Below are 25,661 nucleotides of genomic sequence, written 5' to 3' on the forward strand. Positions count from 1 at the left end.
TTAAAGTTTTTATGAATGAGTCTTTTTAGCTTCCGGCCTCATTTACATATTCACCCAACATGACCAAGATGTGGTCACCATATCTAAAGGGTCTTGAAACTTTCCCTGTAGCTATTCTGTGAAAGGATGGCTCACTACCAAGGGGGATCTGTAGGCAAAGGGATCAGCGCAAAGGCCAGACTAGTCCATTTCCAAGGAGAAGTCACCTACAAGAGAAGCCTTATAACCACTTACAAATCTTTTCCCTTTGCCCCACTGGCTACCCAGGCTGCGTCCTGGGTAACCTTGAGAAGTTAGTCTTCCTCTTTTTTTCTGTTGTTTTGAAAACAGGCACAGGGGTGTGACGCTCACAGCCCAAGGTCATAGATAATAATGATAGGTAGGGTTGCTGGGAAACAGGGATCCTGATTTCTAATTGGGTCACCTTCCTGCTCTGTTTCACTGTATCCCCTCTATTGCAATTAGGTGAATCTGATCGAAGATTCAGAAACTGAGGGCAGTGGACGTATCTAAAGCCAGATCTTTATGTCTCTATCAAAGAGTAGCTACTCGATCCAATAACTAGAGTGTATTATTGTTATTATTATTAGTAGTAGTGCTATTATTTGGGGGTTCTGGAGATTAAATCTAGAACCTTATACATATTCTACACAGCCCCAGAAAATGTTAGAGGTCTGATACGGTACTCCATAGGAAGTTCTGTTTGTACTGCATTCCCTTAGGAGTTCTGATCAGAAGTCTTAAGAGACATGTCTTGAGAGTTAGAGCATGTACAAGTGATATGGACTGCTTTAACGTTTTCAGCACTATGGAAATACTTTTGCCTCACAGAGCCAAAAGGATGTAGAGGAAGCTGAGAGATTTAAAGCAATATCAACCCTTGAAGGTACCTCCTGGTTCTCAGTGCTTTCCGTTTCCCAGGAAGGTTGGCTGTAATGAGAAAGCTACCATTTGAGGTTGGACACAGAATCACAGGCTCCCCCTTTCAGTCAGCACCATTAAAAATAAATTTCTTAAAAGACTAAATGTGTGTGTGAGTGTGTACATGTTTGTGTGCATGTGTGTCTGTGATTGTGAGTGCTGGTGCCTGTGGACATGTGGAGGCCAGTAAAGGGCATCAGATTCTTTGGAGCTCAAGTTACGGGTAGTTATGATGTGGGGTGCTGGGAACTCTGGCCCTGTGCCAAAAGAGTACATGTTGTTAACCTCAGAACCATCCCTCCAACCCCCTTTTCCTATATCTTTAGAATATTTTAAGTCTTTTTTTTTCTTGAAAGAATCATCACATTTTGCATGTCTTAATATTTTTTGTAAGACTTAGACTGATGCCTAACTAAAAACAAACTAAAGTCATGCCAACGTGAAGGTACAGGAAAAGAGTTCACGTGTCTTATTTCACCAGACAATATGCACCTGGCAGTTCCAATGACCGAATAGTTGCGTATTTGTACTATCAGAGATCTCGTCTCTCTGCCCAATGGACAAGATCCAATGGTGAAGGACCAGTCAAGGACCATGTTGTTGAGAAAGGATGGGCATGCTGCTAACGCTGGCTTTGGTCGTTGGGATGATGAAGCTCCGTTGGCATTGCGAGTGTCTCCAGTGCAGTGGTACCTGAGCCATTTATCAGGGCACATGTTAGAAGGATGCTGTCCTGATTTCAACAAAAGCTAAGTGTACCCAAAGACACGCAAATGAACACCACAGTTCACTGCTTTTCCTAGGCCTGGCAATCAAGGCCAAACAGTTTTTAGTGGCTTTTGCAATTATACTTCCTCTCAATTTTCTAAAGGTTACAGGGCCCGAACCACACAAATCCCATTAAAGTAAGTAGCTGTTGTGCAATATAAATTGCTTTGAAAACATTCTTCAATGCCCATAAAGCCATCAGCGGTCCGCACTTGAGATCCGCTTGCCTGCCAGGGTTTCAGCCCAGAGACAGACGACAAGCTTTGATGTGGTGGCTGGTTGCTGCTACTGAAGTTGGCATTTTATCTTCTTGCATCAGATTTCTTCCCAAATTGATGTGACTCAGGCATAGGGAACACAGTTTTACAGCGAGTTTCTTCCTAAAATATATTTTACTGTACTTTTAAATTACATGGGGCTGACCATTGATCTGGGACCTCAGAGGTTTCTTCTACTGGACACAGCACAGCAGAAGGACAAAGACTGCATGGGGCGTGCAAGGTCTTAGTGAGTAGGGATTACTAAAGCTTCCGGTCCTGATGCTTGAGGGGACTGTTTTTTGCTTTCTTCCTCTTACCTCCAATGCAATGACAGCCATCTCATGCAGAATGCAGAGTAAACTATACTACAGCCAGAGTGAGCACTATTATTATTATTATTACTATTATGCCATGTATGGATGCACAATTTATCTTGCAGGGGTTTCTGGCTCCTTTTCCTTATGAAGCAATTTTACTCTGTTCTTAACACTTTGATCCACTGAAAACCCCACTCTTTAGCATTTCTGTCTTGTATGTGTTCCTGATTATTTAAATCGCTCATTCATCTCAAGATTGCGTTTCACTTAAGAGATGAAAATGAAGGACTGAACCCTGCATTTACAAAGGAACCATACCCCAAGGTTTTCCCTGTGTCTAGATCTGAAGAAGACATACTACAAAAGGTTGATATTTAAAATTATCCAGAAACAAAGACATCCATGACCTAATTAGTTTCTTTGCATTATTAAAAGGTATCATCACAATTCAGGTATCACCAAGTCCTTTAGATACCAGGGTGCCAATTCTCTCAGTCCTGCTTCTGCATGATGGTATAGGTCTAACTCACCCAACCTTTATTGCCAGCTCATCTGTGCTTCCTCTAGCTCTTCCACAGTAATAACCGAGTGCACAACAACAAGAAAATATCTACCTGGAAAGAACTGGACCATAATTTCCACATAGTATTTGATAAAATATTAACATATGCATGGGGATATTGAGAGGGATAGGTCAATATGGAATGCATTATTGGTCAAGTCCTAACACAGGAAGTAAAATGTGAGCTGTATTTCCTATGACACATCAATTTTCATGTGTCCCTTAAAATGAAAGAGAAATGTGCCCATGTGTTTCCTGGGAAGAGATGGAAGACAGAGGTGATAATAATAAAGATAAAATAACTGGAGATATTTAGGAAGACAACGCAAAGAGAAAGTACAGAATACCTGAACTAAACAGCTGCTAATGATGAACATGGCTTCGTTTTATAATGGGCATCTTGGCAGGAATGGGATATGACATATTGATTCTTGTTCACAGACCCTCCTTATAATGTCTTTATCACAGCTAGCATGATAAACATTTCCCATGAATAACTTCCCTGGGCAGCAGTCTATTTTCCTTGTGGATACTTTCTTGTTTTTTCTCTTGCACCGCACGTACATTGCCATTTGCACTGAAGAATGGAGTGGAATTCAGTGTCTTGGCCTCTGGCTTTGTCCAGAAATCTCAAATTTTCATTGTTATTTTGGGCAAATCACATAGTTCTTCTAGGTCCTTACCTCATCTGCAAAATGAGAGGGATGGATTAGATCATTTCTGGGGTTTCATTTGGTGTTGACGTTTATGATTCATGATTCCAAGTAAGACTACACCTGTCAATAATGCCAGTTAGTCATCTCATCAAGAAAGTAGCAATAGCTACATACTTGCAATGTAGTCAAACCCCAAACCTATAAAATCCACAAAGCCCTTGGATTTACAGAAGATTTCAATAAAAATGAATTCACGATTCATGTGGTAAGGTTCTAATCCCTTCAGGATGCCCAAAAAAGACGCCTATCCCATCATCCAGTTGGGTATTGGTGCCCCTGGACCTCTCAGTTTGCAGTTCCCCTTCCCTGCTGCTGTCCTAACAGAAAGATGACCCTCTGCTCTGATAAACACTCGTTTTTGTTACTTGTGTTCAACCAGAGCCCCGAGTCTGATGAGTGTATTTATCACATGTTTTTTCAAGTGCCCTGAATTTGTAAACTTCACCGGTGTTTATTTATCCTCTCCTGCTGTTGAAGATATTGTGTGAGGGCCTGTTCTTCCATGGTAGGGGAACCCCTCGGGCTGTGAATAGTGAGCAAAGACAGATGAGCCCAAAAGCTGCTGCGCATGCTGCCTCTGCTGCCCAGTCATTGTCTCTTTCCATTTGACTGGGGCTTTGAAGGACATTTGCCAGAGCCGGCCTCCCGGGACCCTTGTTATTTGCATGTCTTTTCTCACCTTCAACATGATCTGAACCCATGTTTTCATTTGTTAAAACAACAAGAACATTCACTGGGAAACTCTTGCTGGAATCCCTTCAGATCATGGAGCTATTTATTCCCTGTCATAAACTGTAATCCTCCATTTCCCTTACTCCCACAGCAGGGGAGTTGGTGGTTTTATAGTGGACAGTCAGTAGAATGTCAATGAACGGTGGGAGATTTCAAAGAACTACCGAGTGATTATGTGGCAGGTTGCGGCACTAGGAATAAGACGGAAAATACTCTTGATCTTGATCAGAGCTTGGCGGTACAAGGAGAAACAGGATTGCAAAACAGAACAAAGGATTTGGAGCTCGTGTTTATACAGGAGAAAGAATTTCCTTCAGTGAAGAAAAATCAGAGTATTTACTTAATCTGGAGTTTTCTTTATACAACAAAAAATATTAACTTGAGGTCTGATTGGTCTCAGATTTAGAAGAGAATAGAAGCTGAGGACTTTCTGCAGAGTCATGTTGAATGGAAACGTGAAATTTCATGACAAGGTACTTTCTCAAAGTCCCTGAAGACCTAGAGACACCGAAGAGCTAGGCATATGGAACTGTGGACAAGAGATGGGAGTGGGGGTGGGACACAATAAGAACAATACAAATATTTTCAAACAGTTGAGCAGGGAAGAGATTGTACATGCAAGAGAATGGCTACAAAACGTTCTGCCCTATGTGTTTGAATCACAGTCGTAATGCTATCATGGGCTACATTTACCAACTAGGTAAACAGTGCCAGCCATGTTAACTGCATGTTCTAGGCCTGGAAAGACCTTAGCAATTAGGACTCAAATAAGGCATCATCAAAATATGGCCAACTTGAGAGTCTCAGTAGAGTGTGACAGGAGCTCCATCAAGGAGCCAGAAGTATCAGAAACAGGATTAATGGAGCTCACAGACCAGTCAGGGAAGTGCGGCCGGCAATCTCTTAGAGAAACTGAGCAAGACCTTCCACATTTTTTTCTATAGAAACACTTTTGAAGACAAGAGAAGTTTCATGTTTGCCACGGAAAAAAATTCAGCCAATGTTTATTGTATCCAGGTCTTTAATTACCAAGGACAATATACAGTGTCTATTCCAAGTCCTGAAGGAGTGTGAGGGGGAAGGAGTCTCAGAGTGTGAAGTAGCCATCTCATCCATCAGGGACCTAGATGCCTGCCCTGCAGGAATCTTCAGTCTAACCTGCACTTTGAACCCAAACATGAATCTAGAAACAGGCTCTAATGTGTTAGTTTGTGGTAACAATAATATCACAGCTGAGCTGAATGTCAATAAGACATCTTGAGTCTTGCTCGCAGCTCTGTTGGGAGTGCTATGCGTTTAGTCACAGAAAATCAAGATTAGATGTGCTCGAAACAAAGAACTGAGACCTCCTTTTTTTTTTGTTGAGGTTGGAGCAAATGCACAACTTCGCCTTTCCCATCATCTTTACTCCTTGTACTGTTCTTTAGGCTGAGCCTCTCTGGGTGAGAAGCTAGTGGACAACGTGGGCTGTAGAGGAATGTGTATGAGATGCGCCACAGAGGCTCTGGGAAGTTCAAGTGTCTGAGCAATGAGTTGATGGTGGTATTAGCACAGTTGGTCAACCACTCGGCTTCCACAGTCAATCATTCTTATTCTGGGGCTGGGTAGGGGTTCAGGCCAAAGCCCAAGTTATTCTCTAATGGGAGCATGCTACTCTCGGAATGATTAGCAAACCAAGATGGCTTTGGGATAATTCAGAGCAAACCCCAGACAGATCCCAGTAGGTAAAAATTCAGGGATATAATTATCAAAAGATTCCCCCAGTCCTCAGGACTCTATTACTCAGGGCAGAATGTTTCAGGGAATGACACCCTATTCTTGTATTTTCTCAGGGTGAGCCCCAAGTTAATGGTTGCTTAGGTTCCTGGTATTGTGCCTGACACTAAACTTGATCTAAGCTGACACCTTCCCGGGAAAGAGCATGGAGTTTTAATAAATAATGTTTTGAATCACTGCTTCCAAGAGAAATCATGTTAAAATGGAAATCGCTCTGGTTGTGTTTGGACAGTTTCTTTGCTATAAATGTGCACTTTTGACCTTAGGTCTGTGCTTCAGAGAGGAGCCAGGAGGGGGCTGGTGTAACTGGCGATGAAACTGTATGAATGAGCATCATTTTGGGTAAAGAAATAAGGTATCATGTAATCGACTTTTATTTCTCCATCTCTAGTGAAATAAGGAGACAAGCGTGAGAGTTTTTCTTTAGCCCTCTTTTACATAACAGGCTTTGAAGAGCATGCGAGTAATATTCTTTGGGCAACCATTTTAGGTAGAATCTTACATATAGATGCAATGAGACACCAGAACTGAGGAAGACTCTTGGTCCTTGCCAGGATTTGGATAATAAAAATAGCATTTGGCTCTAGCACTTTGCTAGGAATGTGAGCAGAAGAAGCATCTCTCGTTAGAGATGATGGTAAATATAGGGGTCTGGGACCTCTGGAGCGGTATCCATTCCTTATCACCAATCAATTCCGTTCCAGATGATCAACTTAACTCAGAGGAGAAGAAGAAGAGAAAGCAACGGAGAAACAGAACAACCTTCAATAGCAGCCAGCTTCAGGCCTTGGAGCGTGTCTTTGAGCGGACACATTACCCGGATGCTTTTGTACGAGAAGATCTTGCACGTCGGGTGAACCTCACTGAGGCCAGAGTGCAGGTAACTCATGCTTTGAGTGGCAGCCACCAAGTGTTCCCTCCATAGTGACCCATCTCTGAAGACTACCTATGAATACAAGTTGTAGGTTTGGGACTGGAGCTGGTACTGACAAGAGTTGTATATATGAAGTATGACAAGAGGCTTCATATCTTTATTATGTTTCTTTGGGTTGAATGATATGTTTTAATAATTAAATAGAAGGCCTTCAGGAAGTGTAGAATATGCTATATGGAGGGTTATCTCTTCCCCATTATTGTGAACCTTATACTTTAGTGATTTTTTACGCCGTCCTCTTAAGCACTTGCCTCTACATCCCCGGTTTTCAATTTGAGCTCTAGAGTGGCCATACCTGAGACATGAACTCTCTCTCACCTGAGCTTTCCCCTCCAGCATGGGAGAATGTACAAACCTTCCAGCACCTTGTTCCAAGCACTCATGTTTATGGATGGTGATAAAGAGTGGAGATGGATATGGAGAAATTAGGTTAGAAGCACACTCAACGTAGATAGCTTATATTTTAGTCTTCAATGTCTCTAGGAAATAAAATGAATAATGGGAAGGTAGAGTATTGGTGACCCCTTCAGTTGGAAGAGGGGTGTGGGAAGATTTTCCACACGGGGAGACAAGCACTCCACCTTAACATTTTCCCCATGACACAAGAAAGAATTGCAGCACAATGATGCAAGGAAAGATATCTTTCTTCTGTGGTCCTGAGGAAACTGAAACAGAATGTTGCAGATTCACCCGTGTTGGCAGTCAGGACCCACGAGCATACCATAGTGGCATCAGAGTCCTGTTCTCTCCATCCCATCATCCTCACAGAACTACCCCACCCTGGGCTGCTTTTCACACATGGCTATGAATTCCCTCCACTTTCCTAATCCTCTATGTCTCCTATTTCCCCAAACTCAGCTGGCAGTGAAATAAAAGAACTTAAATGAGCAACATACACACATCCACATGCACACACACGCATTCACAAACACACATACACATTCACACACATTCATATGCACACACACACACACACACACACACACATGCATTCGCACATACACATTCACACACACACGCATTTACATGCACACTCAAAACATGCTCTTCTCTTTGTTTTGGCTTTTTTCTTATATTTTTGTTTTGACCTTTGTTTTTGTTTTATTTATTTATTTATTTGAGAGAAAGAGACAGAGGGACAGAGAAACAGAGAGCACAAGGTTGGGAAGGTAAGGAGGTAGGGAGGACCTGGGAGGAGCTGGGAGATGAGAAAGAATATCATCGAAATATGTTGTATGTAAAAAATTAAATCAATTATGAGCCCCTAGTATCTTAGAGCATCATTTTGTGATAGTGTTTCAAATATGAAAAAGAACCATAGACAGTACAATGGTGAAAATTGTTTTAAAAATGCGAAAGGGTAACTTTTGCGTTGGGAGATTATCTTGTCCAGGTGCAAGAGTTGAATACCATGCATATCCATACGTATATGCACACATATACACACACATCGTGGAGAGAGGGGAATGTCATCCGTGTACCTCCTGAATGTCTACCATCTAACTCTTCCCCTTCCCTTCCCACTGGACTGCAAACTGATGCCTTCCACTGCTATGAATGCTTCCTAGGCGAGTGGCACAGAGTTGTTCCTCTGTGACTTCACTATTTCTCCATAAAGCTGTAGGCTTTCCCAGGTCAAACCAGTCTCCTAACTCTGGGACTCTCTATTCGGGGCATTTGTCATAACATGGCAGGTACTGTATTGAGGTATCTGTGAGTCAACTCACCTCACTGGGTGATAGAGTCCTCTTGTGTAGGGATAAGCTTTATTCAGCTTTGCAAAATTTATTTTCCTCCCTTTCCTCAAATGCTTTTGGAGTAACGGTGGACTTTTTGACCTGATTTGTTTTGTTGGTGATAAATAAGACCCTTGTCCTCTTCTTAAGGATGCCACAGTCTGAACCAGAGGGAAAAGATGATCAGACCTTCAAACGATGCCATCATGATATAATCCCCACAGTAAAGTTTTCTGCAAGAATTGTTGATAGAGTAGAAGAAAGAATAATCTACTCTACCCAAGGAAAATGGAGGGACTATGCCCTTATTAACTTTACACTGAGCCCCAGCTCATAACTATTTGTAACAAGTCAGTCGTTTCTAATCAACTATGAAACGAAGTAATAGACACATTAAATAGCAGCTCAATGGTAAATCCTTAGTCTCAAATAGCTTGTATTTCTATCCAGTTCTCTTAGACCTTAAAGTCTATGCCTTTCTCTACACTTCATGGAGGAAGCAATGTTACAATCAGATCTTACATTTCATACTGGATGAAGACAAAGAATGCTGCCAATAGAGGAAATGTCTTGTGTAGCTGTGTGTAAGTGGACAGTCACCCACTGCATTTGGGAGTCCTCTGGTAGCCCTGAGCCTAAGACCCACTAGAAATAACGTGGCTTTATGATAATCAAAGTGGTAATTCTTGAATAGTGTTTGTCAAGAAATTTTTATTCTGTTCTTCAGTCGGAAGGCAGTAGAAGGTTTCAAGCCAGGCACATTTATCTTTACATTTAGAGTGCTAACTCTGACAGCGATGTGTTACTCATATTAAAATGAAAGATCCGAGGACTGGGAAGGTATGGAGAAGATGCCTAATCTCACCTTCGCTGATTTCCACTCAGGTCCCACATGCTACACACTTCCATTGTGGGGGCAATAGTCACATGGTATTTTTGGTAAATGCCACCCCCTAGAGTGGTTTGTTCCAATACACTGTCACACTTTCTATAACTTGACTAAAACATTTGTTTTGCATTATTTCAGATACACTTCCACATCCTCCTTTAATAAATTTTGGGCTGCTTGAAAGTAGTCCTCTTCATCTCTTTCTTCCCATTATTGGGTACAAGGACTGCACTCCAGTGAGCACTCCCTACAGAGTCCTTGAATGAATATCAACGAAGGATAAAATTCTATTGCAGTATAAGAGAGTTTTGTGGTCATAGGTCAGACATCCTTAAGTAAAATGATCAGCCAGTTATTATTTGCGTGACCTTCAGAATTGAAATCTCACTGGACACGTTCCTTAACTTTAAAGTAGCAATGATAAAAACCCAACACGGAGAACGGTCATGCTAAGTAGAAGCAGTGTAGTAGGCCCAGTGTAAGTTACTAGTTCTGGCAGCAGTTTAATAAGCAATGTGTTTATTATTAGCTATCGCACAAGTTGTCAGGGCCGCCTGCGTTCCTTGAGATGTACAAATAAATGTCCTCCGATTGAATCCTCAGGGCTAGTGGCTGTGCTTTGCTTCTGGGAATTTCCTTATAGAATGTAAATAGGTTTTTCCTGTTTGGTTCAATATTTTAGAAGTGCTAGAACCTTATAGCCAGGAGTCAATGTAGAAATCACCCTTGAAGGGAGAGGGAAACCCCAGAACATCTGTCCTCCATTAGTCTTGGTCTCTGGGGTCACCATTTGACTCCCATAAAGGTCACCAATCTACTGAGCACTCTCTAGTGGTTCTTTTTCTCCTCTTGCAGCCTTACTCTCTGATGGGTTTTCCTTCACTTCTTATATGAATGAGTTCCTTCTTAATCCTTGCCAGAAGGTGTGGGGAGATAAATGGTTTTCTTTAAATTATAAAAACAGTGGAGGCAGATGAAAAATTCTATTTTGAAGAATTTAAAAAATGTCCTTAGAAAAAGCTATTGTAGCCATTGCCAGCATCTACTGAAATCCTCATTTTATTGATTATGACTATCGCAGAGTTTAGAGCCTACATTTTGTGGTCTTGTCTATTATTCATAGATCCCATCTCTGGATTCTTAATTATCAGAGGTATTTCATGGTCCTATAGTGGGAGGCATTAAAATGGGGCTTTATCCATGTTAAGCTCTACCCCTGAAGTGCTCCACAGACAGAGGTTTAACTCTGAATACACAACCCATGGGGAGGATTACACTGCAGTATTTCTGTTCTTTTAGGAAAGGTTCCAGACCCATCCTGTGTCTTTCTTGGGATGGCATTACATAGCAAAAATCAGCCAAAATTGCACTCATATAACCTATTTGTCTTTGTTCTTCCTCTCCCTCCTTATATCTTTCTCCCCTCCCAACCATCTTCCAGGTGTGGTTTCAGAACCGAAGGGCCAAGTTCCGCCGGAATGAGAGAGCCATGCTGGCCAATAAAAACGCTTCTCTCCTCAAGTCCTACTCAGGAGATGTGACCGCGGTGGAGCAGCCCATCGTACCTCGTCCTGCTCCTAGACCCACCGATTATCTCTCCTGGGGAACAGCCTCTCCGTACAGGTGAATGACTGGCCCACTCTCCCTTGCTCCAATTCCACATGCTTCTCAGTCATCCACCACTCTCAAGGCTGCTTTGGCAGCCAGATGACATTCCTTACTGGGTTAACCTCTTCAGAGACATTCAACTTGCTGGCATCCCTACATTTTTTAAAGGAGATTGCTAGTTGCCCCAGGAGCAGGGTTTGGGGCAGAAGAGAGAGGGGCGGCCATCAGCAATCTCCTCTTGGACTCAGGAATTCTTGCCAAGGTTGCAAAACTGGGAAAGAATATTAAAGAACAGATCCTTTGTAAACTGTATCCAGTGCCCCTCTTGGAACCATTCTGGAAAAAAATGAATCCATTTAAGACACATTCACCGTATTACGGTCACGCAGGGAATCAGTATCTAATGTTCCAAGTGTAGGACTAAAGGCACTCCACAATAAAACTGATTTTGAGTTAAAAGGAAAGGAAGGATGGAGGGACAGAGGGAGCAACAGAAGGAGGGAGGGAGAAGAGAGAGGAGAGGGACCCTAGTTCTTTGTTAGTGGGTAAGGCTTTCTTACGATCCACAAATACCTTCCTATTTTATTTGTTATTCTTATGTATTCCACTGTTTATCTGGCTTTCTCCCCCCCATGATATGGCTCTCTCTCTCTCTCTATCTCTCTCTCTCTCTCTCTCTCAGAAAAAAAAACAACACACTAAACTTTTTTATTAAAAAAGAATTACTTGTTTGAAGCAGAAAATAAGAGAGGGCTGTTTCAATCTCTGTTTGGAGACTTCTACCCTCCATCCAGTGTGCTATTCAGAAAGCACAGGCTGATGCAGTCACACCGAGGGTTCCTATCCTTAGCATATGATCAGGCTTGTGGGAGACACCACCAGGCCAAGGCTATCTGTTTTGTCTGGCTGATGTCTATGGAGCTATGCACGTTTGTTTTTCTATTAAATGACACTTGTTTATCTTTTTGTTCTTCAAGCTAATTCGTGACCTAAAGAGGGGTTTGAAACTGGTTACAGGAGATGGGGCCCAGCTAAAAATGGGAAATGCACACTGGGCAAACACGAGAACTTTCCCACAGTTGGTAGATGTCCTTAAATCCCAAAGCCTCACCTAAATGGTCTTTCCAGTTCAAATAATTTCTTCAGAAAAATGCCATAAAAGTATTTGGGAGTTTTGGGACATTTATTATCCTGAAGTAGCTCTGATCTCAATGATAAATATCCCATGTCCAGAAGAATAAGAGGGACTTTTCCTGTCCTGGCTCTTCCCCGCCCCCACCCTGACTGACTTTGAAAGGTTTGCCATGTCTATGCTTTTTACTTAAAATTTAGATGCTTCTCCCATGGAACTTACTAAAAACACATTTTTAAGATAGCTTAAATATTCTTTAATATTTTAAATAAATGAAAGGCCTATTCTCTCTACAACTACCAATAGTCTACAGATTCAGTAAGCGGCTTGGAATCTGGGTTAAGTTAGGGGTCTGCTGCATTGAGATCTCTGATTTGAATTTGGTTGCAACCAGGAAGCATTGTTCCTCTTTCTGCCTATGTCTTCCTCGGGATTTTTACCCCCAGCTATCAAAAATCCACATGGCTGCCATGTGGTCCCTTCCCATGGAGCTGAACGCAGCACACTACACAGATGAAATCCGTCCTGAACTAGCATCACATTAGACCAAAGAGAGACAAGACCCAGTGTCTGTATCTAACACAAAGCTAGTAACATGGCAATTTGCGTGTGCCTTTTGGGAAATGTTCTATTTTAGTTGAGAAGTTATAGAAATTCTAGCTACATTTCCAAAATCAACCCATAATTTCAACATCTTGACATAATCAGTTCATTTTATGACTAGAGTTCAATATTTTATATAGAGATAATCTTAGTGTACATATTTTTTGTATTGTGCTCTTTTTGACTTAAGACTGTATAACCTAGTTCCTCTTACTCATTTCATGGTATTGCATTTATTTCTCTACATACAGTGTTTGTAAAAAAACAACTAAGCGAAGTGATGCAGAAGCTGATTGTTCATATTTTGTGTGAAGAATAAATTAATATCCATTATAAGTAGAAAGCAAAGGTTTAAGGCAACAGTTTATTGAATGATATGTTTCTTTGACTTAATGTTGACTGAAGTGTTTAAAATTTGGTTAATTTCTGGAAGTAGCAAAGGCTATTCTGTTACATGGGGATTTTTGACTATGTTTAGAATCAAATATATTATGATTTTACATTTTGAACCTTGCTAGGAAACGTAATTGTTCTTAAGGAAATATAAAAGAAAAACAAATAATGGAAAGCAAAGGAAATGATAGTTGTTGTTGCTATTAGTACCTTTATGTCAAGCTAGTTGCCTTACATGTGATCCTCATTAAAAGGCGTTTTCTCTTGGTTAACCTTTAGCGCACTCCTGTGTGATAGCTCTGTCCTTGCCTTGGTACAAAACAAGAGGAAACTGAACACCTCGCTAGTTTTAAGTAAGAAGAGTTAGAACAGTACTTATCGGCCCTGTTTCTGTCTAGCACATAGAGATGTCTGGACAGTCTATTCTATTCAAATTTCACATGCATTGTATTGGAAGTGCTACAAAGTGTAAGACTGGAAAACCATCTCAGTGGTCCTTCTTGGTTCATGACTCTTTCTTGATCATCAAAGCGTGTCTGCAGCTGGGGTCTCTATCTGGGGTGTGGGCATTCCAGTGGGGTGGCCTATGTGGTTAGATCATGAAACACGGGGACAGTGAGTAGAGAGAATGGTTTTTCGACTCCCACAGCTCATCTCTGGAAGAAGAACAGGAAACCAAACCATAGAAACAGCTTTTTGCCTACAGTCAGAATCACAGGCTGGAAAATAACCAAACCCCTTCCCCCTGTTTTTGCTGATATCGCTGCTGTTGAGTGTAAAGATCATATAACATATCATATGGACTGGGAAGGTTTTTGAATATTAATAATTACATTAGGACAAAGGGCACGAACCAGGACTGTCCCTGGCAAACAAAGACATGAGGTCCACTCTAATTATAGCTCAGTATGACCTCACTCATTCTCTTGAGTACACTAGGTGATGATGTCAGACAGGCAACCGAGGTACCAGAGGGAGCAAAGGATTTCCTAACATGGAGACTACTTTCCTGGTAGCAGTTGTCATTTATTTACCTGTAGCTCACTGAAGCAAGCTTGTCTTTGGGACATAAACCCACTTCTTAGCAAAGAATTATTTTCTTTAAGCAAATTATAAGAATGCACACAAGCACAAAAATCATCAAGACTCACTAACCTTACAGTTCTCCTGGGTACGCCTTTTGGGTAGTAAAAATCAACCAAATCCTATGCAATTCTTTGAGACGAAGTAGCCAAGAAACCCTTCCCCAGACACCTTTGTTCCCCTGAGAGGTAGCTTGAGAAGGGCTTGGCTCTGTAGTACTGGTCTGCAGTACCATTTACAGAGGGAGGGTTGGATGTGAACCTAGTGGCAAGGAAGAGCAAGGCCGATGACTCTTGTACAGTGCCCCTCCCCTCAGTTGTCTTGGTCATGGTGCTGCGGACTTCTGCTCAACGCATTTGGCTCATTTCTCCCCTTTCACACTTTCAAAAATAGATCCTCGTCCCTCCCAAGATGTTGTTTACACGAGGGGCTTCATAACGGATTCTAACGGAAGACACTGAAAAGGTAACTTGTCAGATGGGCATGAGGGTGGCTTATTGGGGTAGGAATTAAGGGGGAATTAGGTTTTTTTTAAGAAACTGGGGGCTGATGTCTTAGAAATATGAACAGTGGAGCTTCCCCAAGTGGGAAAATAGGAGACGGAACTATAAGAAAGCATGCCTCTAAGGGAGCATGACAGTTTAGAGCTATGGTTATGTTCTGGGATCAGTGCCTGTGAAGACCCTAATCCAGCAAGTCTAGAGTGGGATGAGATGCTACATCTCTCCGTTGTTCTGCTCTAAAGTAATTCCCATGATGGTCATATCTGACGGACTTTGACGAGGGAGGCTTTAGTTACCCAGAGTATGAGCCAGGGGTCAGACTACACTGTCCTGCTTCTGGCCAGTGCTGTAGCTGATTTATTATGTAACTTCATATTGAAAACTTGAACTAGACAGGATTTTCCAATCGTATGTCTCACAAGGGAGTTGAGAATCTAGGAATACACAATATGGCATATTCAATATTGAAAGGGGGAAGAGCAGAAGTTCTGGAGGCGGTAGGAAGATGTTGCTAGAAAGAGAAGTTGAGCATTGCAGAGGGATCACAGAATGTACAATGGAATCTAAAGCCTTACCGATGAAATGTGGTCCCTCGTGTCCAATTGGAGAAACTGAGAATGTATTTTAAAACTCAAACTCTAAATTTCAAGCAGAAGCAGGATTGGTGATTTCAGTTACATAGGGGCAACTCCAGAGGATGCAGGGGATCTTACTTTAGAAGCGAATTTCCCTAGGGAAACTGAAAGTTACTTGTCTTATACGAAAAACTTATACTGTTCTTGCCTTCGCAAAAGAACAAGTCAAAGAGAGAGCCTCCAACGTCTGTATTTTAGGGTTCAGAAAACTACTAACTGGAGCTTGTGAAGGACTGTCTAGAGTGGGAGGAAACCTGGATGCTAAGGACCATTCACATGGTTCTTCGACTGTCATAATCATTGTTAGGGTGATGTTTTGAGCAGTTTGTCATCCCTTATTCAAAAAGGCTGGCCAGAGAGAGCATTAAAGATCAAGCCAAGCATTAAAGTTTCTCCTCACTTGTTTTGTGATTTATAGGACTGGGTGATTAGATGTCAAATCCTTCAGAGTATTTGCTAGATGTCCTTGGTAGTGACCCTTATTTCCACTCAGTCTTCTTTAAAATCCACCTTTCAGAGCGAGTAGAAATGGTCCTAAGAGAACTGTCTCCAGAGGAAACAATTATCTAACCTTGCTAGTGGGGTTAGCATGCTCCTGGGTCGCATCTGTTTGGAATCTCCAAATAAGGAAGTGGAAAGCCTCATGCATCCCAAAATGTGTCAGCTCTGTGAAGCCCCACTGCAGACTCGATGAGTCAGCAGATGGAAGGCAAGCATTTCTTTCTCATCCCTAAGGTCTCCATGGGCTTTATTTGGCAATGCAGTTTCTTGGTAACTGATACAAGAAGCTCTGTTAAAACTTCATCAGAAATGGTACATTAGCCAACCTTTTCAAATTCGGTCCAGAACTCTAAACTTCTATGTGCTCCCTGCTTACAGGAATGAGGGATTTTTACCCAGCGGGAGACTAAGCACTTGGATGTCTGTCAGTTGACAGAGCTCTTGGTGGTTGTCCTGATACACCTTCCTGAGTTCGTGTCCTTTGTTTTGTTTGTTTTCTGTTTTTGCTTTTTTTTTTTTTTTTTTTTTTTGGTTTTTCGAGACAGGGTTTCTCTGTGGCTTTGGAGCCCGTCCTGGAACTAGCTCTGTAGACCAGGCTGGTCTCGAACTCACAGAGATCCGCCTGCCTCTACCTCCCGAGTGCTGGGATTAAAGGCGTGCGCCACCATCGCCCGGCTTTGCTTTTATTTTTTGTTAATTCCAGGAAGTTTCGTTCTGTGTAGGAACAGGTGGTAATTTTACATGGACTGGATGTCCCATTCATTGGTTGAAATCAATTAACTATCCTAGTGCCTTTCTGGTGGGAAGATATTTAAGGTCTCTCTCTCTCTCTCTCTCTCTCTCTCTCTCTCTCTCTCTCTCTCTCTCAGCTTGGCAGCCATTCAGGGCTCTCCTGCATCTGCAGTCACTTAAGCAAGCAAGCCTTCCACCTTCCAATGCTGTTTAAAGCATGACTAAGCATCTCTTGGGACACTAGTAGTTAATTCTCTCTTTTCTGACTGATAATGAGCCTTGTTTTTCATGAGTTAAGTCAAAACGCTACCTATTGCTTGCCGATACTGCACATTTAGCTTGAGCTGTAAAAATAGACCCATGTCCAGCACCAGAGTGAAATATATAAAGTATGACTGAAATTCCAATTTGTGAAATTATATATCATAGGCACTTGTTAAGAGGTAGAGTGGAGATGGTGTCTGTTCTTTATAGTCAACATATTCAACTCACAAATGCTGCAATACTAAGTTTGTTCAGTCTTTGAAAATTAGTGACTTTCTTAAGCATTTATCAAGTGAAACTGCTATCACCAAACTTCCAAGGGAATGCAAGTGTCATTTGCTAATATCAAATGCTTTCTCAACTTCTGGCCCTGTAACCTGAGGTACTTCATAGAATATAGCCACGGAATCACTGCTAGAAGTCACTCTCACCGTTGCAGGACTACAGAATGCAAAAGGACTCTGTTTCTGCTGTGCAAGTGCAGGCTGCCGCTTGAATGTCATGGTGGGAAAGTCACTCTCTTGTGCAAGATACTATCCTAACTCTTTTTCATTGGTTTCTGTGAAAAAGTGGATCAATTCATATCACTGACTGTCAACCTACCTAAGAGAGAAACTCTGGACTTCTCAGAGATGTGTTACCATAGAGAGTACCCAGGCTAGAACATCAGATGTGATATAGATAGTAGACTATAAAATAATTGCAGCCAAATGTTGTGATATAGCAGGATTGATACCAACACTATAGTAAACAGTGCAGAAAAATAGTAACAACAACTTCAGAAAATTAACACATGCTCCCCAAAGTTCTAATCCCTTCTTCCAGTGAGGAAATGGAATACTTTCAGTTACCAAAGAAAAGGACAAGTAGGATCTTGTTGCCCGGAGTCTCAAAGGATGGGTAACAGGTCTTGTAGAAACTTGGGTCAAGTATCTAGAAGCAAAATCATTCCATAACAATCTATAATTTACACTGGTCATTTTTTTCTCATGAAGTTTTAGCCTTGTATATTCAGAAGTCATTCAATTTTCTTCCCAGTATTTAAAAGAGAACTTGTATTTAACAGACATCCTGTAATGTCAGCCTCTGCCCCATATGTTTAAAACATTAATAACTGTAGACTGTCTTTAGGACTTGATATTTTTGCAGAAACATGGTTGAGAAAGGCTAATTGTATTATGAATAATTCATAATTTAGGAACATCCCCTAAATCCAGTTATCACTTTTCTTAATTATTATTTTTGATTTATTTTATTTTTTGTTTGGTTTGGTTTTTGTTGAGACAGGGTTTCTCTGTGTAGCCCTGACTGTCCTGAATCTCATTTTGTGACCAGGCTGGCCTCAAACTCAGTTATCTACCTGCCTCTGTTTTCCTAGTGCTGGGATTAGATGTGTGTGCTACCGCATCTAGCAGCAACTAAATCTTTGAATATTTGGTATATCCTGGAAATTTTTAAACTATAAATTTTGGGTTTGCATTGATTTCTGGTAGGATATTAGATAGCAGAATGTAATTCATCTAGAAACTGAATGATATCTACTTGACTTTTGTCCTGTCTCAGAGGATTGTTCTTGTCCTTTATGCCTTCATAATTTAAGCCTGCTTTACCTGAGGACTCTCCTGCCTCTTGAACGAACAATGATAAAACAGTCTCTTTTATTAAGTTTTTATTAATGTATTTTTAATATGAAAAGATCTCTTTATAGATCTAGACTATGCAATGATGATGCCCTCTTATGCCACACTCTTCTGACTCTTTGCTTCCATTAAGAAAACAGATTTTACAGAAAGGACAAGTTCTCAAGAATAAATGGATTGTTTTTTAGAGATCACTCCAGTAGCATAATAGATGTCAGGGTCACGGAGCACAGGTCTGTTTAATCATTCTATATCTAGCTATGGCTTCCCCCCCCCCCGGAAAATGGTTTATTGGGTGTATTGGGCACCGTGCTGGGTGTGGTATCAGGCTCAGCTTGAAGACACAGTGATGATGAAAGCAGATTGGGTGGTCTATGCAGCTTGTAGATGACAGGGCTAGATACCAAATAAATATTTAATTAAGCATGAAATAAGTGAGTAAAACAAAAATGCAGGGTGCTACAGGAGAGCCCAGCCTTGTCTGGGTAGGGAGGCTTAAGACCATCTACCCAGAAAATGTCAGTAAGAGGGAAAGCTGGAAAAATGGAATGTAAGAATGTAGAATTCTTTTTGTAATCCTGAGTCTTCTCCACTTTGCTGTGATTCAGACTTTATTCTCACTTATACCCATGAAATCATTTTTTTTAAAAGATTCGTTTTATAGAATGAGTAAGTGATCTAAAACTCAGTATATTTCTTTAGCGAAATATTTTTTTTCTTGGCGAATGTTAGAATCTGAGGTGAAATAGACTTCTATGAGTCTCAATCCCGACTCTGTGCTGTCCCAGATAAATACCAACGATCGAGTCCCTCTAGCTTTAGTTTTCCTTCTTTCTGATCTTGTCATCTCATCCCAGAACCGCAAAGTCCTGTGTGGCTGGCAAAATTTCCCTGGAATGCAGGTGACAGAAAAGCACATGCCATTCCATTTGTGAATCTCATCTCAGCTCTCTGTTGAAAGGGATTTCACTCATATTAGAAACAGCTGGCAGCGTTCTACTTAATCCAGAAAGCCTCACGTTAACTATTTCACACAGAGAAAAGATCATTTGCATCCACATCAAAATACTATTTTCTTTTCCTTTAAAAGAGATCTGCAGACACAATGAATAGAAACCCACCACTGATGAGTTCTTGCCTAGGTCTTAATTATAGTCTATGACAATCAAATCCAGTGTCATGTTTTTCTCAACAATGAAGACAGTGAGAAATAGCGACGTCTGAGATCGAGAATGGTAAAATTATAACTTGGGAAGTTTATTTTGAAGTTTTAAGCTTTTCCAAAGTGACTCACCCCAAAAGTGGTGTGTGCTAGTCAAATATTTTTACAAAGGTTACAAAGGTGTAAAAATAAAGACCCATTGATAGTAAAGTCTTGATTAGACCATGTTTGTTACTATTGTCCAGCGAATCACGAATCACAATGCCAGAGGAGTAGTGTTGTTGGGTTGTTTAACCGATTCTACAAGCACATTATTTCTTATGGTGTTATTAATTATCCCAAATGTATTGAAATGGAGGTCTGTTCCCTAGAGTGAAGAAACAGAATTCTTTCATCTAGTGCCACTTGCTTGCTGTCTCCCTCCACTCATCCCGCAGGCTGTTTGGGATAGGTAGGAAAGCTTACATTCTAAGTAGAGGATAAAACTGCTGCTATTTGACTTGAGCACAATCTCCTCTTCCCTCAGAAACAGATCATTGCTCACTGTGTCCAACGCAGCAAATACCTCTCCCTACCCTGTCTCATTCTCCTTTGCTTTCCCAACGCCCTGTAAAAGATGGCCACCCTTCTCCACGGACCGTAGGCTAATTGAAAGCTGGGGCTATAAAATATCGCAGAGGTCCTCTGTCTGCCCTAATGCCTGCCCCTGTCCTGAGAGGTTATCCACCCAGGGCATGGTCTTGCAGCCCTGCAAGGAACTAATTATGAAACTAATGCCTGTTGTTCTCCCTGCTCTCTCCTTTGTCCCTACAGCGCCATGGCTACTTATTCTGCCACATGTGCCAACAATAGCCCTGCACAGGGTATCAACATGGCCAACAGCATTGCCAACCTGAGACTGAAGGCCAAGGAATATAGTTTACAGAGGAACCAGGTGCCAACAGTCAACTGAGGAAAAAAATATTAAACAGGCCTAAGAAGAAATCAAAAACCATAAGAAACCTATCCTGTTCTGTCATTTCTTCATCTGCTGGAAAAAATAAAAGCAAACAAACAAACAAAGCCAGGACTAAAATATTGGGACCATGGCAGAGAAAAGCAGGAGAGGAACAAAATGAGAATTAGTTAACAGTGGTTCCTTCTTCCTCTCGGATACCATCACCATTTGCTTCTGTGTGTGTTTATTTTTTTTCCCTTCTATCCGTGCTTTGCTAATTATACTCCGGGCTTCCTCAGTTAGGCTTCTTCAGCCCACCCATTCCTATAATTGTATGAAAATAAAATATTCTGCAGCAGCCAAAGATAGATACATATCTATGTATATGTGTGTGAAGGATTATTCTCAGTAGCCTGTTTGACCTCGGTGCCTTACTCTGCTCCCTTCTGCGTCTCTCTAGGAGACTTTGAAAACCCAAAGTATTTCTAAAGAATCAGTATTGTTGTCTCGATGTCTCTTGGTCATGGTAAGGTTTTTCTATCAGTTTCAGGAAAAAGAAATGTACACATGTTCTTGTGTCTGACCTGTCTGATTGATGTGGTTAGCCATGTCTGGTGAACGCTAAGCTCTAAGATCTAGAGCTAATCTGTGGATTCAAGCACGAAGTTCTAGGTTACAGCGTCACCATCAACACCGTCCTTCCTCTGAACAAACAATAAACCATCCTAAGTTAAAGATATTTGTTGTTTTTGAACAATTGCTGTCACTCGCTCTTTTTTAGCTTTAGAGATGGAATAAATTTTTTGTAGGAAATTTTGGAGAATTTTTTTTTTAAAGGAAAACAAATACTGAATTGTGAAAGGCATAGCCTTTATCTCTTTGGTGCCTTAGGGGTGGTCAGATGCATATATATTCTGTGTATATTTATATATATATTATATATATATAAAATATTGCAAGCTTGAGTTTACAGTTTCTCAAACACTACAAAAGCCAACTTTACACCATCATAGCCGTCCTTATCTACACAGTAATGATACATTAACGTGGCCTCTTGCTCTTTTCTATACTCAACAAAAAATTCTCACTGAGGTCAGAGAGCAGTTTGCTAGGAAAGTGTCTGAGAACAGCTGTCTTGCTCCCATCAGGGCTTTAGTGGGATTCAGAACTATATGATGATATAAGAAATAATTTTGAGTTTAGAGCCTAAGCTCAGGTGGAAATTCTATATCATCTGACTTATCATGGAAAATATACCCAGAAAGGAGGAGGGATAGTTAGCTATCTGCTCTTTCTCCTCGCCACAGAAACATGGAAGACAAGTAGCATGTTTTAGTAAAGTGCTTAAAGCTTTCTCTAAATTCCCTCCCCCCAAATTAAGGACAATTATACTTTTACGTTTTAGTATTTTTGAAATGAGGTTTAGTATGTAGGGTGAAAGGCAGGCAGGGCAGGTATTTCTTTGTTTCTCATTGTTCCTGGTTATGCTTTGTCAACTTTCCTGGAGGACTTGACCAAACCATGTTACCATGCTGTGTCTAGTTTACCCGTTTATAAAATGGGTTTACCAGTTCTTACGTACCTCATGGGTATGTGGCAAGACTATGTTTGTTTGTTCGCCCTCCTGCCCTCCCTCCCTCCCTTCCTTCCTTGCTTGCTTGCTTGCTTGCTTGCTTGTTCTTTGTTCAGCACTTTGTAACCATGGGAGGAAAGGGACTTTACGAGCATACAGTGTTCAAGGATTAAAATAGTATCTGGAAGCTTTGTTTTCTAGCAAGAAATGATATCTGGCTGTACATACATATAGCCCTGTATTTGGAAATGATAAATAGGTTTATATTTTCAGATATCTCAACAATCATATAATTTGACCAAAGAATAATTTAAGGCACAAAGTATAGAAATATTTTTTAACTTATATTCTCATCAACAGCTTAGTTCTAATAACCATAGCTCTCAGTGAATAAAATGCTTCAGATTGATTTTGGCCAAATATATCACCTTTGTAATATGAGTGACAGGCAAAGTATCTGGGGCATAAGATGCACTTTGAGCTCATGTTTGTGTTTCCCTTGGCATATCTGAGTTAATAGTGACATATTTTCAGTCTAACAACCACGGCTCTAAACAATACTTGGAGTGATTTTGTACTTTGTTTAATAATAAGGAGGAAGACCATTTTGTGTACTTTGATCTCATGAAGTGAATCCTTTTCAATAACTACAATTAAACATTTCTTTCAGAATAGTTCATGTGCTCTGGCTGAACACACATTACTTGTTTTTAAGGAATCTTTCCATTCATGTATTCATCCCATTGATTGCTGTGTATTAACAAGTTTCAAAGGAACAATACATCCTTACTGTAAAAACCTCTTTTGATTTGAAAAGCAAGTACAAGTCCAATAGACTGATAAACATTGGGGATTTAGAGTTTGCAGAGAAAAGCTAAAAGAATTGGATTATAGGCAAGGAACAGAAATTAGAAACGAAAAGGTTTTGCTAAGGAGGGCGGAATCTTGGCAGAGAGTCATATAAGAAAAATGATGTGATTCGATGCCTTTGTCCTGACTCCATTTCCCGTGGCGATCAAGAGAGTCTGATCCTATAAACTCAAAGGAGAAAGAGGGAGGCTTTATCTGATGGTTCAAATCAGCAGTTTCTAGGAATTTCTTAGAATAATCTATGCTAGTCAGTCACAGGAATGCCTGTTGCTGGTGGACACACACCACAACATTTTTATCTGAGCACTTACCTAGCTATATCCCTGAAACACCAGCACGAGTTTTGTTCATTTATGATCCATTTTTTCAATAGACATATGTTTTAACAAGTGATTTGGAGGATTAGATTTCTAGCCTGTAAGTCAATTGCAAGAGGAGTGTCTCAGTGCCACAGACTCAAGGCATACACCTGTAGCTCTCCATCAATATACCCAGATGAAGGCATGGAACTATCACTGTGCACAATCCCTTCCCAAACAAGGGGCTAATTAGTAGAGTACTTGGCAGGTTAAATTAAACCAGAAGTAATGACCTACTTAAATGACATATGGTAATAAAGATCTCATAAGAAATGTAATATGTAAATTATATCTTGCTTTATGATGTAAAATATACATTGTTTGTGCTAGAATAGAAATGATTTCTTTTCAATAAAATGAAAGACAGATACTACAAAGCCTTTTGTTATAATACACTGGACTTGGTGATTGTTTTTTCTTTGAACTTCCAAACTGCACAACCGCTTGGACTCAAGATGACACTGGGAAAAGTGAAGGTAAGAATGGTTTATAAGCCAGAGAAATTTTCATCAAAGTACGATATTATATCCTATCAAAGGAAAATAATCTATTATACTTCAAAAGCAAAACTAGTAGTGGGAGAAAGAAGGAATATCTGTAAGCACCGTGGGAAGATGAGGGCGGTACTGGAAATTTAGCAGTTTTATTAATGCCTTTAGCATCCACAGTACTACCTACGATACGACAGTCTTCATACAGGGCAAAGCTTTTATTTAATAATATCAAAATGAAGCATTTTAAGCAATCGCTGTGTCCCGTGTGGGGGTGTGACAATAAGGAAATAAAAAAAAAACAACACATTGTGAGGAATAGGTTTTTTTTCCTTACCATTTAAAATCTGGCCAAAAAGCAAACTGAGAATAAACAAGTTTATGCCCCAATTTAAGACACTTGTTAACAGTTGTTAACAGAGTGCATAGAATAACTTCAGAAGAAGAAGAAAGAAATCATTGAGCTAGAGTGGGCCAAGAGGAGAGAGGAAGGAGAGGTGGCGATGGGAGACAAAAAGGGACGAGACAGGGAGGCAGCCTTGAGGAATCTGGACCCAGGAAAAATGGGAAGATGGGGAATCTATTTTTAAACGAAGTAGAAAAAAACACTGAAATTTAACTTTCAAACCAAAGACATGAACTTTTTTTCAGGCCATGGAGATGCAGGAAAAGGTTTTAAGCAAGGATGGTTTATAAGCAAGAGAAGAAAACAGTCCCAAAACTTGCCATTTTGGCAGACACTTCTTTATTTATTTATTATTTTATTTTTCCATTCAAAAATTTACACTTCCACCCCTTCTCCCAATACCCTCCTGCTCCTCCACTCACCCTCCTCCCTCCCTCTTCTGGCTTTAGAGATGGCAGGGAACCCTGCCCTGTGGGAAGTCCAAGGCCCTCCCAGCTACATCCAGGCCTGGGAAGCTGTGCATCCACATAGACTAGGGTCCCAAAAAGCCAGAACATGCCGTGAAAACAAGTCCCAGTGCCTTTATCAATGGCTTCTCACTCAGCCCCCATTGTCAGACACAATCAGAGAGTCAGGTTTGATCACATGCTCGTTCAGTCCGGGTGCAACTGGATTTGGTGAGCTCTGATTAGACACACTGCCTCACTTGGTGGACCAACCCCTCATGGTCCTGTCTTCCTTGCTCGTCTTCTCCCTCCTTCTGCCCTTCAACTGGACCTTGGGAGCTCAGTCCGTTGCTCTGATGAGGGTCTCTGTCTCTATCTCCATCCATTGCCGGATGAAGATTCTATGGTGATATTCGAGATAATCATCAGCGTGATAGTGGGGCAAGGATTATTCAAGTACCCTCTGCTCTGCTGTCCAAGGACCTAGCTGGGGACATCCCCATGGACACCTGGGATCCCCTCTAGAGCCAAGTCTCTTGCCAACCCTAAAATGGCTCCCTTAATGTAGACATCTTCTTACCTGCTCCTATATCCTCCCTTCCTCCATCTCCACCCTCCCTCTCCCCCAAGCTCTCGCTAGTCTTTCCCTTCTCCCTTCCCTCTACTCCTCTCCCCTTCCCCCAACCTCACTCCCACCCCTACCCCACCCTCA

At 41.0% G+C, this 25,661-nt stretch overlaps 1 protein-coding gene across 2 annotated transcripts in view; it reads left to right on the forward strand.

Annotated features, from left to right (window-relative positions):
* The window catches only part of Prrx1 (paired related homeobox 1), a 65,153-nt gene extending 41,179 nt beyond the window's left edge, over positions 1-23,974 (forward strand). The window contains exons 2-5 of one of the 2 annotated variants that reach the window (XM_041662288.1): positions 6,757-6,932; positions 11,053-11,234; positions 14,824-14,895; positions 20,681-20,790. In XM_041662288.1, coding sequence (XP_041518222.1) covers positions 6,757-6,932; positions 11,053-11,234; positions 14,824-14,878 — 413 coding nt within the window. In that variant the 3' untranslated portion in view covers positions 14,879-14,895; positions 20,681-20,790. Of the gene's footprint in view, positions 1-6,756; positions 6,933-11,052; positions 11,235-14,823; positions 14,896-20,680 lie in introns of both variants that reach the window. The other variant, XM_041662287.1, reaches the window with a different exon arrangement.
* The last annotated feature ends 1,687 nt before the right edge of the window (positions 23,975-25,661 follow it).

This window comes from Microtus oregoni, unplaced genomic scaffold (assembly GCF_018167655.1).
Source record: "Microtus oregoni isolate MIOR12 unplaced genomic scaffold, Mior012 000013F_ref0000133, whole genome shotgun sequence".
In the NCBI taxonomy this organism is placed as follows: domain Eukaryota; kingdom Metazoa; phylum Chordata; class Mammalia; order Rodentia; family Cricetidae; genus Microtus; species Microtus oregoni.